Raw genomic sequence first — 19,007 nt, 5'->3', positions numbered from 1 at the left:
CCATTAAATCCCCTCCACCCCAAACAACATTAGAGAGGAAGCTCTGCAACATGCAATAAAAAATGGAGCAGCTAGTTGAATAAAGAAAAGGGCAAGAAAATCTTGTGCTTTCTGAACATAATAATGCTGAAGAAGGCAGAGTTTTCAAATATCCTCTTCTAAAAGTACTGAAAAGTAAATTGACCCAGTGTGCTGTCAGGGTTTCAGGCTTTTCAGAGGAATTTTTACAAGGTCTACCTTTGAAAAAAACCAATCACCACTAATTTTTCATTTTATACTTGGTAGCTTGATAATGTCAACTCTGAATTTGTAGTGTCACTGTAGACCTTGCATTCTGTCCAAGTGAAATTATGGGAAAGGTGGCAAATGCTCAGCTAGCAGTCTCTATTACATAGACTCATGTGAGGTAACTTCCGATATTCTGCTCTGTTCTGTTTAGGATTACATCAAGATACTGGCTAACACAGATGATTCACAGGCTTTATCTAACCAAAGTTGGCATATATCAAGCAGACATATATACCTGAAATAGGCATCCAATACTCCAGTCTTGGTTAAAAATGAGAGACTGGCACTTTTAGGGTACAGTTCGTTAGACTATAGTATAGATATCTACCTTCCACTTAGATGTATTTTGTCCTAGAAATGCTTATTTCTTACCATTAATTTAAAAAAACCCACATGTACTTAACATGTTTTAAGTTAGGTGAGACAGAATCTTCTCAAAAAAAATCAGGGTTTATACCGTCCTACATGTACACAGTAGTGACTATGGAGCATGGAGCATGGACCTGGTAGTTAAGGAAGCTGGAGATACAGTATTGTTTGATGAGTCCTTACCAAAACAGATGAGGTAAGCCTTTTAGTTGAGCAAACATGATTTTTCATGTTATATTATGATCTGGGAAAAAAACCCCTGGTTTTGAGTTTGATGGAAGAACCTCCCAAAGCAATGAACGTGTCTATGATATCATGAAGTACCCGGTTTTTGCAGACCCCAGCTCCTATGAGTGTGTCACTCAGCAATATTTTTAACTGAAAATTAGATGTGGAAGGTTCCTTGTACAGTGTAAAGGAGAAATAAAAACCTAGGAATAAGATGCACACTAGAGCCTGCTGATTAGTTTCCTGTGGAGATAAATGAGAAATGGCTGAGGAGCTCCTAGAAAAAGGCATTTCATTGACGTGAGAGATATCACAATAAGAAGCCACAGCATCCAGTAAGCAAGTGGTTATAGCACTCACCTGGAATTTGAAGATCAAATTCACATCCTTTCTGTGCTCATCTCACTGAAGAAATTGTTCAAGCACCATGAAATACTCTATGATAGGGCCTTCCCAATCCCTGCATGTGTTTGGGACACAGAGACAGAGAGTGACTTCATATTCCACTGCTTAAGATTTACAAGGGGAAGGGGAGACTTTCCAGTCCCCAAGCCAATGTATTTTTAAGTGTTTCCATACAAGGTGGAGCTGCTTCAGCAGGGGTGGTTGAGAGAGGTCCCCTTCAGATCAGTCTGTGATCTGGTAGATGTGACTATTTCCTAGTTGAAGGAAGACACAGGGGAAGACACAGGTTAGTCAGCTAAAGCAGAGACCCTAAAATCCACTGAAAATTTGCTTTGTGCATGCTTTTGATACCAAAGTGCTGATCTACAATCTGGGCACTCACTTTAGGACTTCTTTGGAAACATATACCAGGTGAGGCCCTCCTAGGCTTGGTGTAATGGATCCATGTCATTTTCCATGCATAGGGTTGGCTAGAAAAAAGTCTGGTTTCTGAAAATTGCATGAGTTTTCAGACCTCTAGCAGAACAATTCTGTACATACTGGGGATACATAGATAAAATTACATAAAGAGATTTGAAAACAAAGGGATCGAATTTCACTCATTGCAGAACTTTTCCATTTATTTATTTTTAAGGTGTTGTTGGAAGCAATTTCTTTCTGTTTTTTCGTTTAAAGCTGTGCCATGGTATGGCAATAGGTAAACAATAAAACAAGCTACGCACCTGCCAAGTGTATTGTGGGCCTCCAATTCCATCCCTGCAGGCTGGAGTTAAAATAATCCAGCTGGCTCAGCAACTGTGTGGATGCCATTTACGGCAGCACTATGTAAGTGGCAGGAAGGCTAACTCAGGGCTTCCTTTATTATTTTGCCCTCCCTGCTTTAAGCCCACTAGGACAGGATTTGCACAGTCAGAAATGCTGATTCTTGTGGCTTCAGCTCCCTGCATTGTGCTGTCTCTGGCAGCACAGTCCAGCTGTTTATGCATGTCTAATACATCTCCTAAGGGCATTTGTAAAGGAAAACAAGCTGCCCCTTCAAGGAAGGTAACAAACAATCCAAACTCAGCTGCATTTTACACAAATTACAGTGACTTGATTCCTACTGCGCCTCAGCCTGTGGCACAGAGTGTCTGGGATGTTGTTGAGTTTTCATCGGGTTTCACAGCTGCTCAGTAAAGATGGAACTTGTAAAATTTTTTATGTGTGGGGGAGACAAATGCATACATGCTGTGTATCTAATTGAAAGGCACAGATTCACAGTGTCACCTTAACCTGCTAAATCCTCCTCTCCCATCTCAGCCTATGCATGTTGTATTGTGGGCATGGCAATATGGGGCTGCACTATAGCCTCAGCTACTGAAATGTATGTTCCCATGATGCAGGCTGAATAACAGTACTTGGTTCCTCTAAAATGTCCTTCTCAGTGTTCAGAATCTGCAGGATGGAGCTCTGTATCCTTTCTACCATACTTTAAATGCCAGTTCCTCTGCTCATATTGCTTGCTGGAGCACATAGTGCAGTATATTCTGTTTGACATTAACAAAAAATGTTCTACAGACTTTGAAAAGTGAAGCTATTTAAGCACATGGTAAATAGGAGCAAAATCTACTGAAACAGGTGGGCTTCCCTTCATCATGAAATGATAGCCATGACCATAAGAGCAAGGTCATTTTGAACAGTGTGTGCAAAGGGTAGAGGTGGAGTTTTCTACGGTGGAGATTGGGTCTCCTGAACATTCAAGTGTTAGATGCACAACACATCGTTTTCTGCTCTCTTTTCAGACCACTGTATGTTTTGACTGCATTGAAACGTTTGGCCTTCAGGGTATTATTCAGATGTTAAATATCTTTGATTGTAATTTTCCAGGGTTTAGGTACGATCCATTTTGCTTATCTTGATTCAGTTGTATGGTGGTGGGTGCCATTTGAGGTGACCTTGGGTATCTAAGACATCTCCAGAGGACTGGTTAGTATGATACTGGAAATTCGTGCTCTGCTGGATTAGCAAATGGAGGCTACATACCTAATGCGGCACTATGCAATGCTTTTATTTAGACTACTGAGTGAAACCCCATGTGTCTATGCTTAGAAAGTGGTTCTAAGCCCCTCTTTATAGACATGAAGATGAAGAATCACTATCTGGGTGTTATTAATCTCATCCTAGAGAAGACATCTAAACCAGATCAAATGCATTGTATCCTAGAAATGCCTGTTCTTCTTCATTCCTTGATTTATTTATATCAAAGTAGTTTAGGCAGCTAGCTCACATGTACGCTGTAGACATTAAAAGTCAGATGATTTTAATTCCACCCTGGATGTAATACCTGATAAACAAAAGAGACAACCTGCTGTTGCCTAATCACAAGATCTCTGCTTAAAAACTGCAAGACTACAAAGAAAAGCAGAGACCAAATACAGCTATGGAGGACAATGTACCTTTGATATGCATGGTGTGTGGCTCATTAATTGGATACTGTTTGGCCCAGTGTGGGTAGTAAGATAAAAATCTTGTGACATTGCAGTGCTGTAATATATCTGATTTTACTGTGGTTCAGTCAATTCAAATCAGGATCGGCTTTTACTATAATAGAGACATCTGGTATTTGGGTATTTGTAGTAGATATTATCTATGAAGATTTCTTTTGCTTATAGAGTTGTTGGATAAAGGTCAAGCAACTAGGATCAAATATTCAATTAGTAAAGTCATATCAATCTACAGGATACATTACCCTGAGTTTACTTTGAGGTTATGGATACCAAACATAGCTAATCAATCAATATGGTAATTGGTTCATAAAAGATGAAAAAGGTGATAACTATGAACTTTCTAGAGTTGTTTTTCAATAGGTATTGTATCATGCCCTGCATTCATATTCTTTCTGATAAACTGTGATTGTGACTATAAGAGCACTTTTATTTTGTTAGACTAAACTTGATTCTTTTCCTAAAGGTGGTAGCTCATAATTTGTGTATCCTTTGTGAACATGCATTTCCATTAATAGCTGGATTATTTATTTGTTATAACCGATAAACCAATAAAGCAAAACACAAACCAAGAAAACGCCCACCTCATTGAGCAACTGGAATTCTGCTGAGCAGAAATGTGCTTATTTTTTCAGGCCAATATCTTCAGCTTATGAAGAAGTTTGAAATATAACATGCTGTGCCCTATTTCTTTCTAGGTCTCCTATGTAAAAGCTATCGACATCTGGATGGCCGTGTGCCTTCTCTTTGTCTTTGCTGCATTACTGGAATATGCAGCAGTCAACTTTGTTTCACGGCAGCACAAGGAGTTTCTGAGGCTTCGAAGAAGGCAAAGAAGACAAAACAAGGTACAGCTTCTCTTTACTTGGGGTGACTGATTCTGCCCTGACAGCATGCTGATGTGCAGTTGATTTCTCACCTCAGTTCTTCTTGCCCTTGCAGGAGACTCTCATTCTAAACTTTCCTTTTGAGTGATTTACTCCTTGATAAAGAGCTGACAACTGGCCTCTGGGTTTATTTGCAGTTTATGAAGTTATCGATAAATGTCAATCGATTGGTCACTGATTCCAAGAATTTTATTCCCTTCTTGCAATTGCTGAGGCAGCTGTACCTTCACAAATATTGTGCTACTATGTGGCACCCACCACATATAGTGGATAAGGAACTGTTGGAAGCAATGATATAGATAGAGGACTGATATTATTTCCTTGACATCACTCAGATGTGCTGACATCAGCACATCCCTGAGTCCTGTCTTTTCTACTGCTACCCTAGCTAGTCATGCCAAAATGGGAGATTCCTTGGGGTAACCCATTATAGAGCAATCAGCAGTTCTGCCCTGACTTTTAAACCACCAGAAACTAGTGTCTTTCCCAACTGAAACCAGAAAACATGGCCTCTTTAAAAAAAAAAAAAAAAAGAAGGATTAGAAGAATTTTCTCTCTAGATTCTTCTATTTCACAGTTTGTTACTGATACAAACTTCAAATTTTTGACAAAGGGCCTATTTGTGAGTATCATTATCACATTTTATACCAGTGACTGAAATATAGTAGAGAGGCTTGGTTTTCACCTAGATGTCAGTCTAGAAATATTTTCAGGAAGTCTGTCCACATTTCCTAATTGTTTTCTTTGGTAAATGGAAAGACAAGAATAGACATTAAATTGAATTTTAGTCCAGTTATGATCATTCCCACAGCTATAAAGTCTTCATTCTTCCTGTATCTATGTCACTGGTTTTCAGTATCAGTAGAAACATTTAGGTTTACACTGTGCATATGCATTTGCTAGGTGAAGTAAACATTTGCTTGAGCTGCACAAGTGCTTCAAGCCATAAATAATGGTTTCCTTTACAAAAGGGATGACAACAATGGCACAGGGCATTTGTGTTTTGACAGGTCTGTCTAATAAGTGTTCTGTAGCTGATGTAATATTTGATGGATGCTCTGGGAAGCAATCCAGTGCTGTTGTCTGGTTTAATATTATTGTCAGGTGAATTGAGATTCCTGTTAGATTACAGGAGAGAGCAGAAATGTTTTCCTGTCTTCAGGTACGCATGACAGATGCACTGCTACTAGAAGCCTTTGTTTCCAAAACCAGCACGGCAGCAGCAGAAGCTGCTGTATGGAGTCTGTAATTTCAGTTTTGGATACAATGTCTTCTTTAGAGATGAACAATTAGGCAAGAAGCTACCATTGGTAAGTAACAGTATCCAGTGGCATCACTCAAAAATTAGGAGGTTTTGGTCCATGGAAGTGGTCATTCATCTGCTGTGGGAATGATTATTCCGGTGAATATTACAAGAAGGTTATTTAAAACCAAATCACCAGAAGACCTGTGTTTATTCTAAGCCAGTTGGTAGATGGATTCTTTGCAAAATGGGTAATGCCCTAATTAAATACAAGGAAATATTCTGCTGGAGTAAGAGACACCTATGCATTTGCACAGGCTTGCTCTCACTTTTCCTATGAATCTGGTTGCATGAATTTTAAAATAGGCAATAATGTTACTAAGGCCGTCTCTTTAGGATATGTTTTCTGCATTTCTTTACTTGAGTTTGTCTCTCAAAATTTTCTCAGTTTATTTTGCCTTGAAAGTGATTCATGTTGTTTTGCATGATGGTTGTCTCTAACTGAGCCATTCTTTTCTTTGCGTGTTGTGTATGTGTGTTGTGTTACCACTGTGCTATTCTCATTCTTGCTGCTGCTATCTATGCTGACACTCTGGGGACAGGCACAGACTATGACTGTTGGGAATGAAAGCGTCGAGTCCGTGCGGCGCATGAATGGCTTGCGGAGCAAAGAGTCATCAGCTTACGGGACAGTGAATCAGATCGTCTATTCAAGTTTGAGGGTAAAACTGTAGTGAGAAAGAGAAAGCAAGAGAGAGTTTTAGTATGTGCAATGATGTCATAAATCAGCAAAATGGATGATTTTGATGTCATCACTAGTAGGCTCTTGTATTCTCTTTGCTAAATGTCCCCACATACACAGCACTGTCCACAGCATGAACAGCAGTTTCATGTTGTACATTCTTGTGGCCCATCCTTATGCTTGCTTTTTTCCATGGTTGGCTTGTGCCACCCCCGTTCCAAACTTCCCAGAGAAAATGCATATATATTGGGTAGCCTGGTCCTGTATAAATATAGGGTGAATGGAGGGGATAAGAGCATAGGAAATGACTTGAGACAGTAAATCCCACATTGTGTTATCTTTCAGATGAGTATATTCCAACAAAATTTGGTATGTATAATGAAATGCATTTTTATTGGTATGGTATTTATTTCTGAACCATCAACTTGCAGTTTTCCTTCTTGTGATGTCCTGAGTCCTGCTTAGTGGAGTATGAATAGCTATGAATGAAAAAATGTATGGCATTGGTTTCTTTTTATTTGCTTGGAGAAGAGCCATGGGTCTGAAATGTTTTACACAGTAAAATCAGGGGTGAGTTGTGGAGGTAATAAAATCAGTGATGGAAAGAGAAATAAGCTTAGTGTGCACCTCACTGCTTGGTACTGGTGACGAGAAATTAAATGTATTCATTCAAATAAAATGGGACCAAGATTTAAATCTTTCAGGACCTGATTTCCCAGAACAAAAACATTACTTGAACAGCTTTTGAGCTGTAATGGGCCTCTGACTTTGATCAAGTTCTGTAAAGTTATGTGATTATAAGATGCAGATGATTTCAGTGGATTTAGTAGCTTTGAAAATCAAAGCAAAAACCAGAGTTAACATTACACAGCAAAATTAGAATAGAGCATTTGCAATGCAATAAATTATTCAATTTCAGAGCTACAATCTCAAACTAGATTTACTGCTTGAGTAGAAGAGAGCCTTCACTTCTGGATACTTTCTATTGTAGAAATAATCATATTTACATGTATACAAAACTGAACATAAAAAAAAATTCAGGGTCTTTCTAGAAGATATGACCATTATTACTATGCTGCCACTGGAAAACTGATGCCATACAACTACAAAACCAGTCCAAGTCAGTAGTCAGTGTTGCATGTCACAAAGTGCTAGTAGTCTAGCTAAGGTTCTTGTAAGGCCTGGTTATCCTCTCTCTCAGGAAAGCTTGCAGAAACCTCTCTTCTACTTTTGAATCTTGTGTATTACATATACAGCCAGAGCAGTACACAGAGGGGCCATGTCACTGCAGTACTCTTCCTGCAGACCCCTAAGAGCGAGCTGCACTGGCGTTGATTTCCCCTGGAGAACTCCCACCACTGAAGTGATGTGCACTTGAGAGGTGAACAGAGGAGACATACCAAGACAGAGGTTTCTGGAGCAATGCTATCATAGCTGCAGCTCAGTACTTTTCTGCTCAAGAGAAGGACATTTATGTGCAGAGGAGAACATAGCAACATAGCCTGTGGTGCCACAAGAAGCCTCACAAGCAGGTAACTCCACTTGCTGAGGTATTGCTCACTGAACCAAGGGTTTATGGTGAATGCAAATCTAGAAGTCATAGTCAAGAGGAGACAGTGTAGAAGAGGGGTGATTGAATATTTATACTGCATCACTCAGTGCTAATATGGGGAGATAAAAAATAGGCACTAAATCATGTCTGACCAGGATTCCTGGATTTAGCAGCTACATCTACAAAACAAGAAAAATACTGTTCTCAGTTTTGTAAGCCTTTGTCACTGCTTTTGTTATTGCTTCTGCTGGGTCTTGTTCTTCTTGGTGCTGCAACCCTCAGAGCATTGCATTAAAGCACAAGACACCTTAAGAGACCATCAGATCTCTTAAGCCAAAGATCAGACTGGTTAATTCTTCTCTAGGAAAGTCTGGGTTGTATTGTTGATTGTCCAGAAATTGTATTTACAGCTGAACCATTGACCTGTCATTGCATTAGAAAAGATTGCACTATCAGAACCTGTTGCCATCTTCTATACAGAATAAATCCCTATATCCTCAGGTAATCAGTACTTCAACCTGTCTGCCTTCCCCATGCAGTTTCTGTTGGAAGAAACATTCAATGCTTGTCCAAAAGATTTGTGTAGTCTTCCTGCTCACAGTGAAATACACCCATCAGCAGCAATACTTCACTGCTGGTTGCCTATTTACTGTATATCATAATACTACTTTTTTCATAGAGTACAGGCTGCAGAAGCCATGAGTCTGATGGTACTGAGGATGTAGTAGTTTCATTACATTAAAATCTAAATTTGCATAGTGCTAGATCACCTGAAAGAAAATAACTTCTTTTTAAAATATGATTTGTAATAATCAAATAAGATTTGCTTATTTTTCAAAATGATGGGTTTCCAGGGAATCAGAACAACTCTGTTTACACAGGTTCAATCATCCCTTTTTGAAAACAGTAATTATTATGTTATATGATCAGTAGTCAAAATGAGTCACAGTATACTAGTATTCATACCATCATCTCAAAGATGATTTCCTAAAATATATGCGTGATGGTTACCACTGTGACCAAGAACAGGGGTTAAGTTTGGGACTGTTAGTGTTAAAAGCAATACTTTATAGCTTAAATGAAAAACTGTGCAGCTGGAGGCTGTGACAGACTTTAATCCCATGTGCAGGGAACACAGAGCAATACAAATAACTATGCTGCAGCCAAGGGGGTTCACATGCATGCAGATTAACAAAGGGAGGCACAAATGGTGTCTTCAATTGAAAGACCTGGGACTGAGACTAAGTGATTACAGCAGCAAAGGATAATTCCACCAAGCAATGATGGCAGCTTCAGAGAACTGTTGGTGTCTGGATGGAGCTGTGGTGGCAAGGCAGGTACCCCAAGTGCCCAAAGTCACTGAGACTGTCAAGATAATATAGTATTTCCATTTTTAAAAAGAAGAGGTATGCATTAACACCGATTTTCAGAGGCTATCTCTGAAATACTTCCATCAGACCCCCCCAAACAATTTTCCAAGATTTTCTAGATTTACCCATTGAAAAACATCAGTACCTTCAGCCTGACTTTGCCTTTAAAACACTTGGTACTATTGTCCCCAGTGGAAATTTTTGCCCACTAGCACCCACGTGCACCGCACTCAGCGGCATGACGTTCACGCTTCGTGTTATGTAAGGTGCCGCATCATGTGAATAATGGAAGTGCTCAAGGAAAGCCCTTTTTGCTGAGCTATTTTTGGTGCTCACCAAGTGAGCTCAAGCACACGAATTTCATTGTGAAAAATAGGAATCTGAGTCTGAATGACTTTCTCTCTCTCGTATCTTGCATACTTAATAGATTAAAGAGCATGTAGCTTCTGCTGTAGATAAACACCCTCAAGATATTGTGGTTACTTTTATTTCTCCAGGTCGATTGTATTAGCTCTTTAATGTAACTGTGCAGAAAAAATCCTGTAGAAGATAAATACTCCAAAATGATCATTTAGCTTGAAGTTATAGTCCTGCATATGACTGCAGAGAACCAGTTAAATAATAGACATAATACATTTCAACATGTTGCCATATCACCTTGTGACTTCATCTGAATGTCCTTGTCTGTCTTTTTATTGTGAGCATGAATAGAATAGGAATGGCCCTACTTAGCATCAGTGAAAGTACCTTTACTGTGTATTAAATGGACTTACTACAGTGAGTTTAAACATTTAAACAAAAGTATCATCTCAAACTAGAAAAACATCTTGATATGAATCCTTGGTCTAGCTCTAGGCATAAGTCTAAAGAGAGGCGGGAGTCCCCAAAGAAAGAGTAACCTGTAGGAAAAGAAGCAGTTTAGCCATGGGGGTGGTATCCAAGCAATGGATCAAAAAAGTCCAGTAAGAGCAGTCTGTGCAGGCGGACAGACTAAGCTTACTGGAAATGCAGATTTTCCAGTGAAAAGAAAACACAGACAAAGAAACAGTGGAAGAGATAAATTATTTTTTATAAGGGCCTGTATACAAGTGTCATGAAAAGTGAAATGGAAGCTTTTCCTTCCCTTATTGGAGGAGGGAATGTAAAAAACCTCAAAACAGGTATCTGTGTTTCATGTTTTATAGCCTCAGACACAATAAAGTGATGGACTATATGAGGTGGATTTTTCACCCCAAGCCAAGAAATAGAAGAGAAAAAGGATAGTTACATTCCAAGGGAGAGAATTCTGAAAACCAAATAAAAATTTTGGCACATTAAACATTCTGTAATCAAAGGCAGACTAATTTATAGAACATGTAATACCAATTCCTGAAAAGACTTCCAAATGTCAAGTCCCAAATATCTAAGCATTAATTAAAGCTGATAGAGTACAAGTGCACAAGCTGAAGTAATGGAATCCAGGTACCAAAGTAGAGGCAAAACCAGGTGAACAAAATTAGGAGAACAAATTTCAACTTCTGAAAAAAAAGAAAAAAAACCCCAAAAAAATTTAGGATGGGGAAAAAATGCCTAGTCTAGAGGTGGTGGAAACCAGAGAATTGGAGGTCTGATGGGGAGTTGGTAAGGCTGCAGAATGGTGAATCTTTATATTTGCTGAAATTATCAGAGCAGTGCAACACAGAGTACTCCATGGGAGCAGGGGACAGATAATCAAACTGTAGGGACCAGGCATGGCACCAAAGCACCAAGTAGGACATGATGCAGTATAATGACTCATGTTGGCCACTTGCTAATACTTTAGCAAATTACTCCTTAATGTTAAATAAGCTATGAACAGGATATAAGCATTGTAAGGGGCTACAGAACAGTACTATTACAATATTTCAGATGTGGGATGATGAAGTGACTGTATGCTGCACCACCTGGGACAGGTAGGACTGGAAAAGCCAGAAGGAGTACTTGATAAATTTTTTTTTGTTTGTTCGGTAGTGTTACTTTGCTTTAGAAACTCTGAGCCCTCTCTTGTACCTACCCAGTGTGCAGTGGCTGAAAGGATCAGCTCTGAACTGACAAGCCTTGGGGACTGAAGTTTGCACTTCACTTGAGTGAGTTTGTCCTGGTAGTTACTCATGAACAGCAGGAAACACGCCAGAAATGAACTCTGCAGTTTTGCAGCTCATGAAAGGTACTCTCCAGCTGGGGGCAAATGTCTCATTTTTTATTATACTTAGGGGAGAGTGCAAACTGAAAATAGGGCAGAGGAAGCTGGAAAGAGACAGAAAACGGTGTTCTTATTTTTGATGCTTTAAAGCAACAAGAAGTATCTTTTCAAGAGCCATCTGCCACATGCACAAGCTTTTGTTTTCCAGATTATTTTAGAAAATGGTGATTCTTTTGCTGCATGTGTTCTGGCCCACCTCATTTCATGGAAAAAAAGCCAGTGAAAAAAATGTCAAATATGTGTTTCATGATAAAAAGATGGAGAAAGGGGACTTCAGGAGGAGCATTTCTAACCTAAACTGCCCCTACTCAAGACTGCAGAAAGATAGTGAAAAGCCACAGCCGTCCCACGATTTAAGCTTAAGCTGCACAAGGGGTCAAGGAAACAACTTTGCCCCAAAGTTTGCTCCTTTGTTCTTTCCCTGTAGGCAGCTTATCTTTACTCTTTCCCTGCCCAGACTCAGGACCCAATAAGGCCCTGGTCTCAGGGTTTCTCGCTGCAGCGATGGTCAGGTCCTCTTTCCAATGGAGGGGTGAAGACATCTGGGAGGAGAACAGTTTCTGATCCCATGTTGCCAGGGGTCTGTCATGACACTTCTCATCAGTACTGAGTTCTGTCCCAAGCCTCATTTTCAACAGCAGAGTATTTCAGCATGAATAAATATAAATTAGTATTTCTGCAAGAGAATTAAAGGGTCAGGCAGTTAGAGCCAAACATAATGCAGACTGAGAATACCAGCACTGCTGTATCTGTGTATTTCTACCCTGACTGGCAATTGTGCTCGCCCTGCACATCTCCAGAGCATAGTACACCAGTTGTATCAAATTACATGGTAAATTGGTGAGATGGGCAAGTGTTCAGTAGGATCCATGAAATGCATATTTACATCTGACCCAATTAGTCCTGTTCTCCACAGGGGATAGAAGCTGCTATTTGAATGTAATTAATTGTGAAGCATTCTGTAATGATGTTGTCCAAATGACATTGTGCAAAACTAAATTGTATTAACTAGACTGTTGAAACGTCATGCTGTCTCAAGGTCTGAAAAACTTCATGGGTTCCAGTAAAATCCAGTTTTTATAATACTTTTTAAAAAGTGATGTTGAAGCCATTTGTTTCTCTATCTTTTTTTCTAGAGGGAAAACAACATTGTTTAGTTATTCAAGTTAACAGCCATGGCTTACAGCAAACTCATCAGTCAGAGCCTGATTCTGACACATTTAGTTTGATTTAATGATTAGACATGTTTATTTCACTTGATCCACTGCTACAGCAAGAAGCTATTTACTGTAAATATGGATATCTGTACTTGGGTATTTCTCTTGCAGCCTGATTGTCTTCCTTTTTTTTCTTTATTTTTATAATAACACTAATCTGTCCTTCACAAAAGCAGCAATTGGCCAACTGGGAGTAGATGGATAGGTGGGGAAGGAGATTTTCTTTGCTGCAACATAAGAAAGAGGCTAGGGATAGTTACACTGGAAGCAATAAACACCTTGAAACTCCACATATTCTGAGCACTTGTTACTGAGTCTTTCCAGAGTCCCTACAATGATCCATTTCAAGTTGGGAGCATCTGAAAACACCATGCCAAGCCCAGCCACAGGTCACTAAAAATTTACCCCCTTCCACTCTCTGTGACTGGACTCCCTCAGTGGAATCTCAGAACTGGCACAGCCCTGGCTTTTCCCACAGAACACTTCTTTACTACAGCAGGATCAATGTCAAGAAAGACTTACTATAGGAAAGCTCAGTTTTCCAGTGGCTTGTTGAATGTATCTGACATACCGAGTGTGTCAGAGTGTTTTTAGCTCCTGGAGAAACAGATTGGAAAGGTCAGAAAAGGCTGCTGTGGTTGGCAAAGGACGTGAAAAGACAGAAGTCTAGAATCCTATGAATTTCTGCACTGAGCCTGTAACTTCTCTCTGAGAGATAGCATAGCTCTTCAGATAATTTAATTTCTAACTTGTGTATGTAATTTCTCATACAGATACTGTGTGTGCCTTTGTACACACACATTTATAATCCACTTGCATAAGTGCAAGTTATTTTGCCAAGGTGTCAAGGTTTTAATTGCTCAGTAATATCATGACAAGACTCCTAGGAGATATGACACCTTTGTTTTCATGTCTCACCTCACCCTCTTCAAGTGGTTCTCCATGTAGTTTTCTGAGATAACTCTGCTAGTCATGTGGAAGTGCTCTGCCTGTGACTGACTCATTCATTTTTCTATTAAGCCTTCCCAAGCTTGCTGGTGGTAGAGACTTGTCTTCAGGTGTTCTGTAATCTTCATCTGTCAAAACAATAACTAATTAAGAATGGAGATCACAAACCCTATTCATTAGAGATTATCTGAGTTGCACAAATGCGAGACCTTGCATGCCATTCTAGGAAAGCAAGTGGTGAGTTTCCTCTTCAGGATGTAAAGTCTTACAGGTGCCTGCATGTAGCAGGCATGATACTCCCTAGCACAAATTTCCTGAGAAATTAATCTATCTGTTGTCTATGACAGCTTTCTCATTCACTTCCACAGGGGGCTCACTTTTCTAATAGGGTTTGTTTCTGTTAAATTGACAGGAAAGAGCTGTACAACAGATATTTATGGAAAAAACAAAGGGTTTTACCACATTCATGGTCTTCAGGTTTTGCAAAGCACAGTGTAGAACCAGACACTAAGCCTTCTCATTTGTCCCATCTGCAGAATTTTCAACTTGTAGTCTTCTTTCTGTGCTGAGCATGGCAGGCAATGGAAATTATATCAACTCTAATCAAGTGTGATGCCACTGCAGGCTGGTGAGATAGAGAGAACCTGTGCATCACAGAATGCTCTTTTAGAGCCCTTGGTATCTTCTGTCTGGAAGACGTACAAGGTCCTAATACTCTTTTTCACCATTACATATCTAGTTAGACGAATTAGGATGTATTTGTCTGGTCCCATGTGTTTCATTTCATGTGCAGCACGCCTGCTTATACTGCATAAGTACTCTGTCCTAATTTTGAAAGGCTAGTGATCCTGCCACTGTCATGGGACTTCCCATGCAAAATTTGGGGGACGTTCTGGTGTTTGCAAATATTTACACCAACAAGTGGATACTCAAGTCTTCTGAAAATCACCTGCTCTTGCTCAATAATTTTCCAGCCCTACCAATAGATTATATAAGTATTTCCCATAACCTTTCAGTGGCTCTTGCAAAAGACAATTACCTTTCTTGCAAGTTTTGCAAGTTCTTGCCCCATCCTTAACAGAGGAGCAGTGGCAAATTATGCAGCTATTCAACTGCGGTTTCCTTATTTTTCCTTATTTTTCCTTATTAGACTATAATGTCAGCTAATCTTCCATCTGACAGGTCTCTCCTTGGGTATTTGTGCATGTATGTGTATGTGTGTGTCTAAAATGAAAAAGCAGAGGAGGTGTAATATATTTTAGATATTGTTCTTCCTACATTGGCTTTACGTTGTATTTCCTACATAGGTCACTGGATTTCTTTTGTGCCTGTCTAACTAACAATTGCCAGTTTCCCCCAGGCTCTTGTATGCTGGCATGTCCTGCCATGCCTGGGCTTCAGCTTTTCTGAATTTATTGATTCTATGTCTCTCTCTGAGCCTCTTACATTTGGGTATCATGCTTTTCACTCCAGGTAGCCTCACCAATATTTCTAGTAATGAGTTCCCTAGCAAAACTAAAGAGGATTAGTTGTTCCTTGATTTATCTGCTACCTTCAAAATTATTGCTCTATATAGCTTTTTTTTAAAATATCTCTCAACCCTTCCCTACCAAGCATGAGCTTAGTTGTTCATCCTACCCAGTTTGCAAATCATTTTTTTGGCTTTTCAGCCTAACAATGTGGTCTTCATGTAGCATTTGTTTTCAGCTTAACCTTTTTACCTAGCAGCAGTCAAATTTCTTATCACAGACCCCATAAAACTGGATTCCTATCAGAAATAATAGATCTTTATTATAGATTTTTAAAAAATGTTTGTAAACAATTGTTTTAGTAATGTCTACACTCTTGCTTTCAGGTTTACATCTTAGACAAAATGAACTTGTCACCTGATAAAGCTAAACATGCTGCATTATAGTCAGAAGGCAAATGAACTTGGTAGGAACATTTCTTCTGGTCATTATCCAAATTTAGAAGTTAAATAGCCAATGTAGCTTTGAAACTCATGGGGCATCTGTTCAGCAACCAGCTACATCTCTGCTGTGGGAAGCTCCGTCTGGAGATGGTAAACCCCAAGAGGGCTGTCCCGTGTTAGGCCAGGGCTCTGCCTAAAGCAGGAAGCTCTCTGTGACAGCAAATCGTCCTCAATACATCCTCCTGAGCCCCAGGACTTTGCAGCTCAAGGACTTTCTAAGCCAGAGGTAGTATTTTTGTGATGCCTTTACTATTTATGGATAGAGAGTCAGTTCAATGTGATGATTTATGAATTATTAAAACACTTTTCTTAAACTTGCTATGAGTTGTTCATATTAGTTCCTCAGCACTTGTGGGACTAGGAGTACCTATTGCCACTGGAGCCACCAGGAGTGCACACTGGGAGTGAAAAGGGTGTTGGAAGTGGAGGAAAGTCTTGTGTAAGGTTAATCAAGAAATAGTAATAACCAAAGCTGTGTATTAGATGAAAGCAAACAGGATGACTAATGGTTTTGCAAATTGTAATGCATATTTACAGGGTTTGGCTGGTGTTTGTCATGAACATAGTAACACCGAGTTCAGTGATTGTGCCTGCAGGGAGAGCAGGGTTGAAAGAGAAAGGATAAGAGCTAGTTACACTAGTTTTCTTTCCCGATCTGAGGTATTTCTGTTTGTACAATTACATGAACAATAGCAGGAACAAATTTAGCATATTTAAGGACTTAGCAGAAACCAACTTCATCCTGCCATTTCAGATTTCTCAGATGGTGGTTGGGGGCTACCGATGGTCCTTAGCCATACAGTCAAGGAAGCACAAACAATGGAGGAAAACAAGATTATTTACTCCCATAATTAAAAAAAAAAAAGTAAATCATGAAACACTAAGTCAGTGTTGCTGTTCCAAATCTTCACCTTCACATTGTCTTCAGATCTTACATAAAAACAATTGATTAGCTAGCTGTTGCAGTTCTTTTTTTAAATGTTTTTGAGCACTGCTATTTTGTTCCTTATTTTGGAGATGTCCTAGATTTGTCTGTCATGAACTATGGTGGAGTCAGTTCTGTATTTTTTGCTAATGGGTTGGTCTTTTATTATTCTGCCCTTAGTGCTACCTATGCTGGATATTCATGCAGTGGAGATATAAACTGCACTTTTTCATAGCAACCAAAAAGGAGTGTGAAGAAAGAGTAATAAAAAGTCCAGAGAGGGTAGCTTTTTGCAGGGACAGAAAATGTTGTCTTGCTCCCTAGCCGTAAATGCTCCTTTTTTTCAAGTTTGCACAAAGGGTGTTTTTCCCCAAATACATGACAGCTCTTTTAAGATGCTCTGGTGCTGTATGCTCTTGTTCTTCTATTATTTCTAGATACTGGGGATGCCTGTTTGTGTTGTCTGTCTCTTCTTTGCTCTTTGATCTTTGTTCACTTTCCCTTGTGGCTTATATTGTGTTATTTTGTTGTAAAAATAATCTATTTGAATTTTACTTTTTGATTCACGAAGACTGATGATTTTGCCACCCTTCTTTGTTCTGTTACTGCTTTTACCTTTGTTTGATGAGTTATCTTGTGGGTATTTGTGTAGCTGGGGTTGAATATCAGACTTATATCATGACAACAGAATTTTTTCATCAGATGCTGTGTTTAAATCTAACAGCTGTTATTTCCTGAATATTTTTTCTACCCCAGTGAGGCTAATCGATGGTTTTATTGCATGTGGCATCCCAGCCACTGTTCTCAGTCTCACTTTTTTTTTGTCACTGCTATACGTTCCTTGCTGCCCAACCTGACTCTCATGAGTCTCAAATATTTACCTCCTTCAGCTATGAAACAAGAACCTCGTTCTCCTACAGTTAGGTCTTATGCATCCGAGGGGAGATAGAAAGGTATTTTAGGGGGTGTACCACACCTTATCTCTTGTGTGAGCTGCAGGCTGCCTTATCCAAAGGCAAATGACTGCACTCCCAAAGCCCTGTACCCCAGGGGGTACAGGGATGCCCAAAGGGTAATGGGCATGCCATGGTGGAATGTGAATTTTGACCTTTCTTTTCCCACAAGTCCTCCCCTCTTGCCTTCCATATCAAAGTGGAGATGTCTTAGGAATTGGTACCAAATTCATATGAATCTGGGGATCTTTTCTGCCAGCAGCTTTTGAAGCTTCAAAGCAAAGAGGCTTAGACTTTAGCCTCTTTGTGTGTTTAAAGCATTACAACATAGAGAAAGCTGTTTGGCCTGAACAGTTATTGATTTCTATTCTGTTCTTCAAACTACAAACACAGAATCGTAGGATGGCAGGGAACAGGACCAGAAGAGCCCCTGAGAGCCAGCTGGCAGAGCCAGCACCAGGCAGTACACTGGGAGATTTACAGTTGCTGAAAATATTAATCAGTGTTGTTAAACAGTTTCTTCTGTAATGTGCCCAATATATCAAGAGTGAGTTTAAGAGACATTTGTGAGGGATTGTTCCTCAGGGAGACTCTGAGCTGAATTATATCTCTTTGTGGATGTGCTGACCCGCCGCTGAGTATTTCTGATTTACACCTTGTAATTCTCCTTGACTTGTGAGTACTCCTGAAACAAAGGTCAGTAAAAAAGTCTCTGAACAATTATTTACCATTCTGGACAGGAATAGCAATAGGCTCTTTTTGTCCCAAGGCTCTTTGGTTCCCCTTCCTTCTGCAGCAGCACAGGTTACAGCTGCAGATATGCTGCTGAAATACAGCTACACAAGTTTGTATTTTGTAACTTGTGCCAATCTCCTACTGAGCTGTCTGCTTTCTGAGTCTGTGCTCTCATCCTTTCTTAGCACTGAGAACTGTCCTTCACCCTATAGCCCCTTTTAGAGGTTACTCCTAATTTTAACTTCTGTCTGGACTGAGGAAACAATTTTTCAACACGTAGATGAGGAGCCAGGATTAATCTAATACTTATTTTGACAGTGATATAAAATCCATAAATGCATGATGCAGTCTAAAAACAATCTGCCTGAGCAATTAGCTCAGTAATCAGACATTTAAAAAACAGTGGCAGAATAGAAGAGCTACGGATTAAGATGCACGATGGTTTTCTTTATTTAATAGAAAAGCATGC

At 39.6% G+C, this 19,007-nt stretch overlaps 1 protein-coding gene across 4 annotated transcripts in view; it reads left to right on the top strand.

Moving 5' to 3' along the window:
* The window catches only part of GLRA2 (glycine receptor alpha 2), a 130,246-nt gene that overhangs the window by 96,466 nt on the left and 14,773 nt on the right, over nucleotides 1–19,007 (top strand). For 2 of the 4 annotated variants that reach the window (XM_074814769.1, XM_074814771.1), the window contains exons 8-9: nucleotides 4,472–4,621; nucleotides 6,506–6,625. In XM_074814769.1, the coding sequence (XP_074670870.1) occupies nucleotides 4,472–4,621; nucleotides 6,506–6,625 (270 nt within the window). The remainder of the gene's footprint in view (nucleotides 1–4,471; nucleotides 4,622–6,505; nucleotides 6,626–19,007) is intronic. The other 2 variants (XM_074814772.1, XM_074814773.1) reach the window with 1 other exon arrangement.

The sequence above is a fragment of the Strix aluco genome, chromosome 2, assembly GCF_031877795.1.
Source record: "Strix aluco isolate bStrAlu1 chromosome 2, bStrAlu1.hap1, whole genome shotgun sequence".
In the NCBI taxonomy this organism is placed as follows: domain Eukaryota; kingdom Metazoa; phylum Chordata; class Aves; order Strigiformes; family Strigidae; genus Strix; species Strix aluco.
The sequence above is the reverse complement of the archived record's forward strand: the minus strand, read 5'-3'. Positions and strand labels throughout refer to the sequence as shown.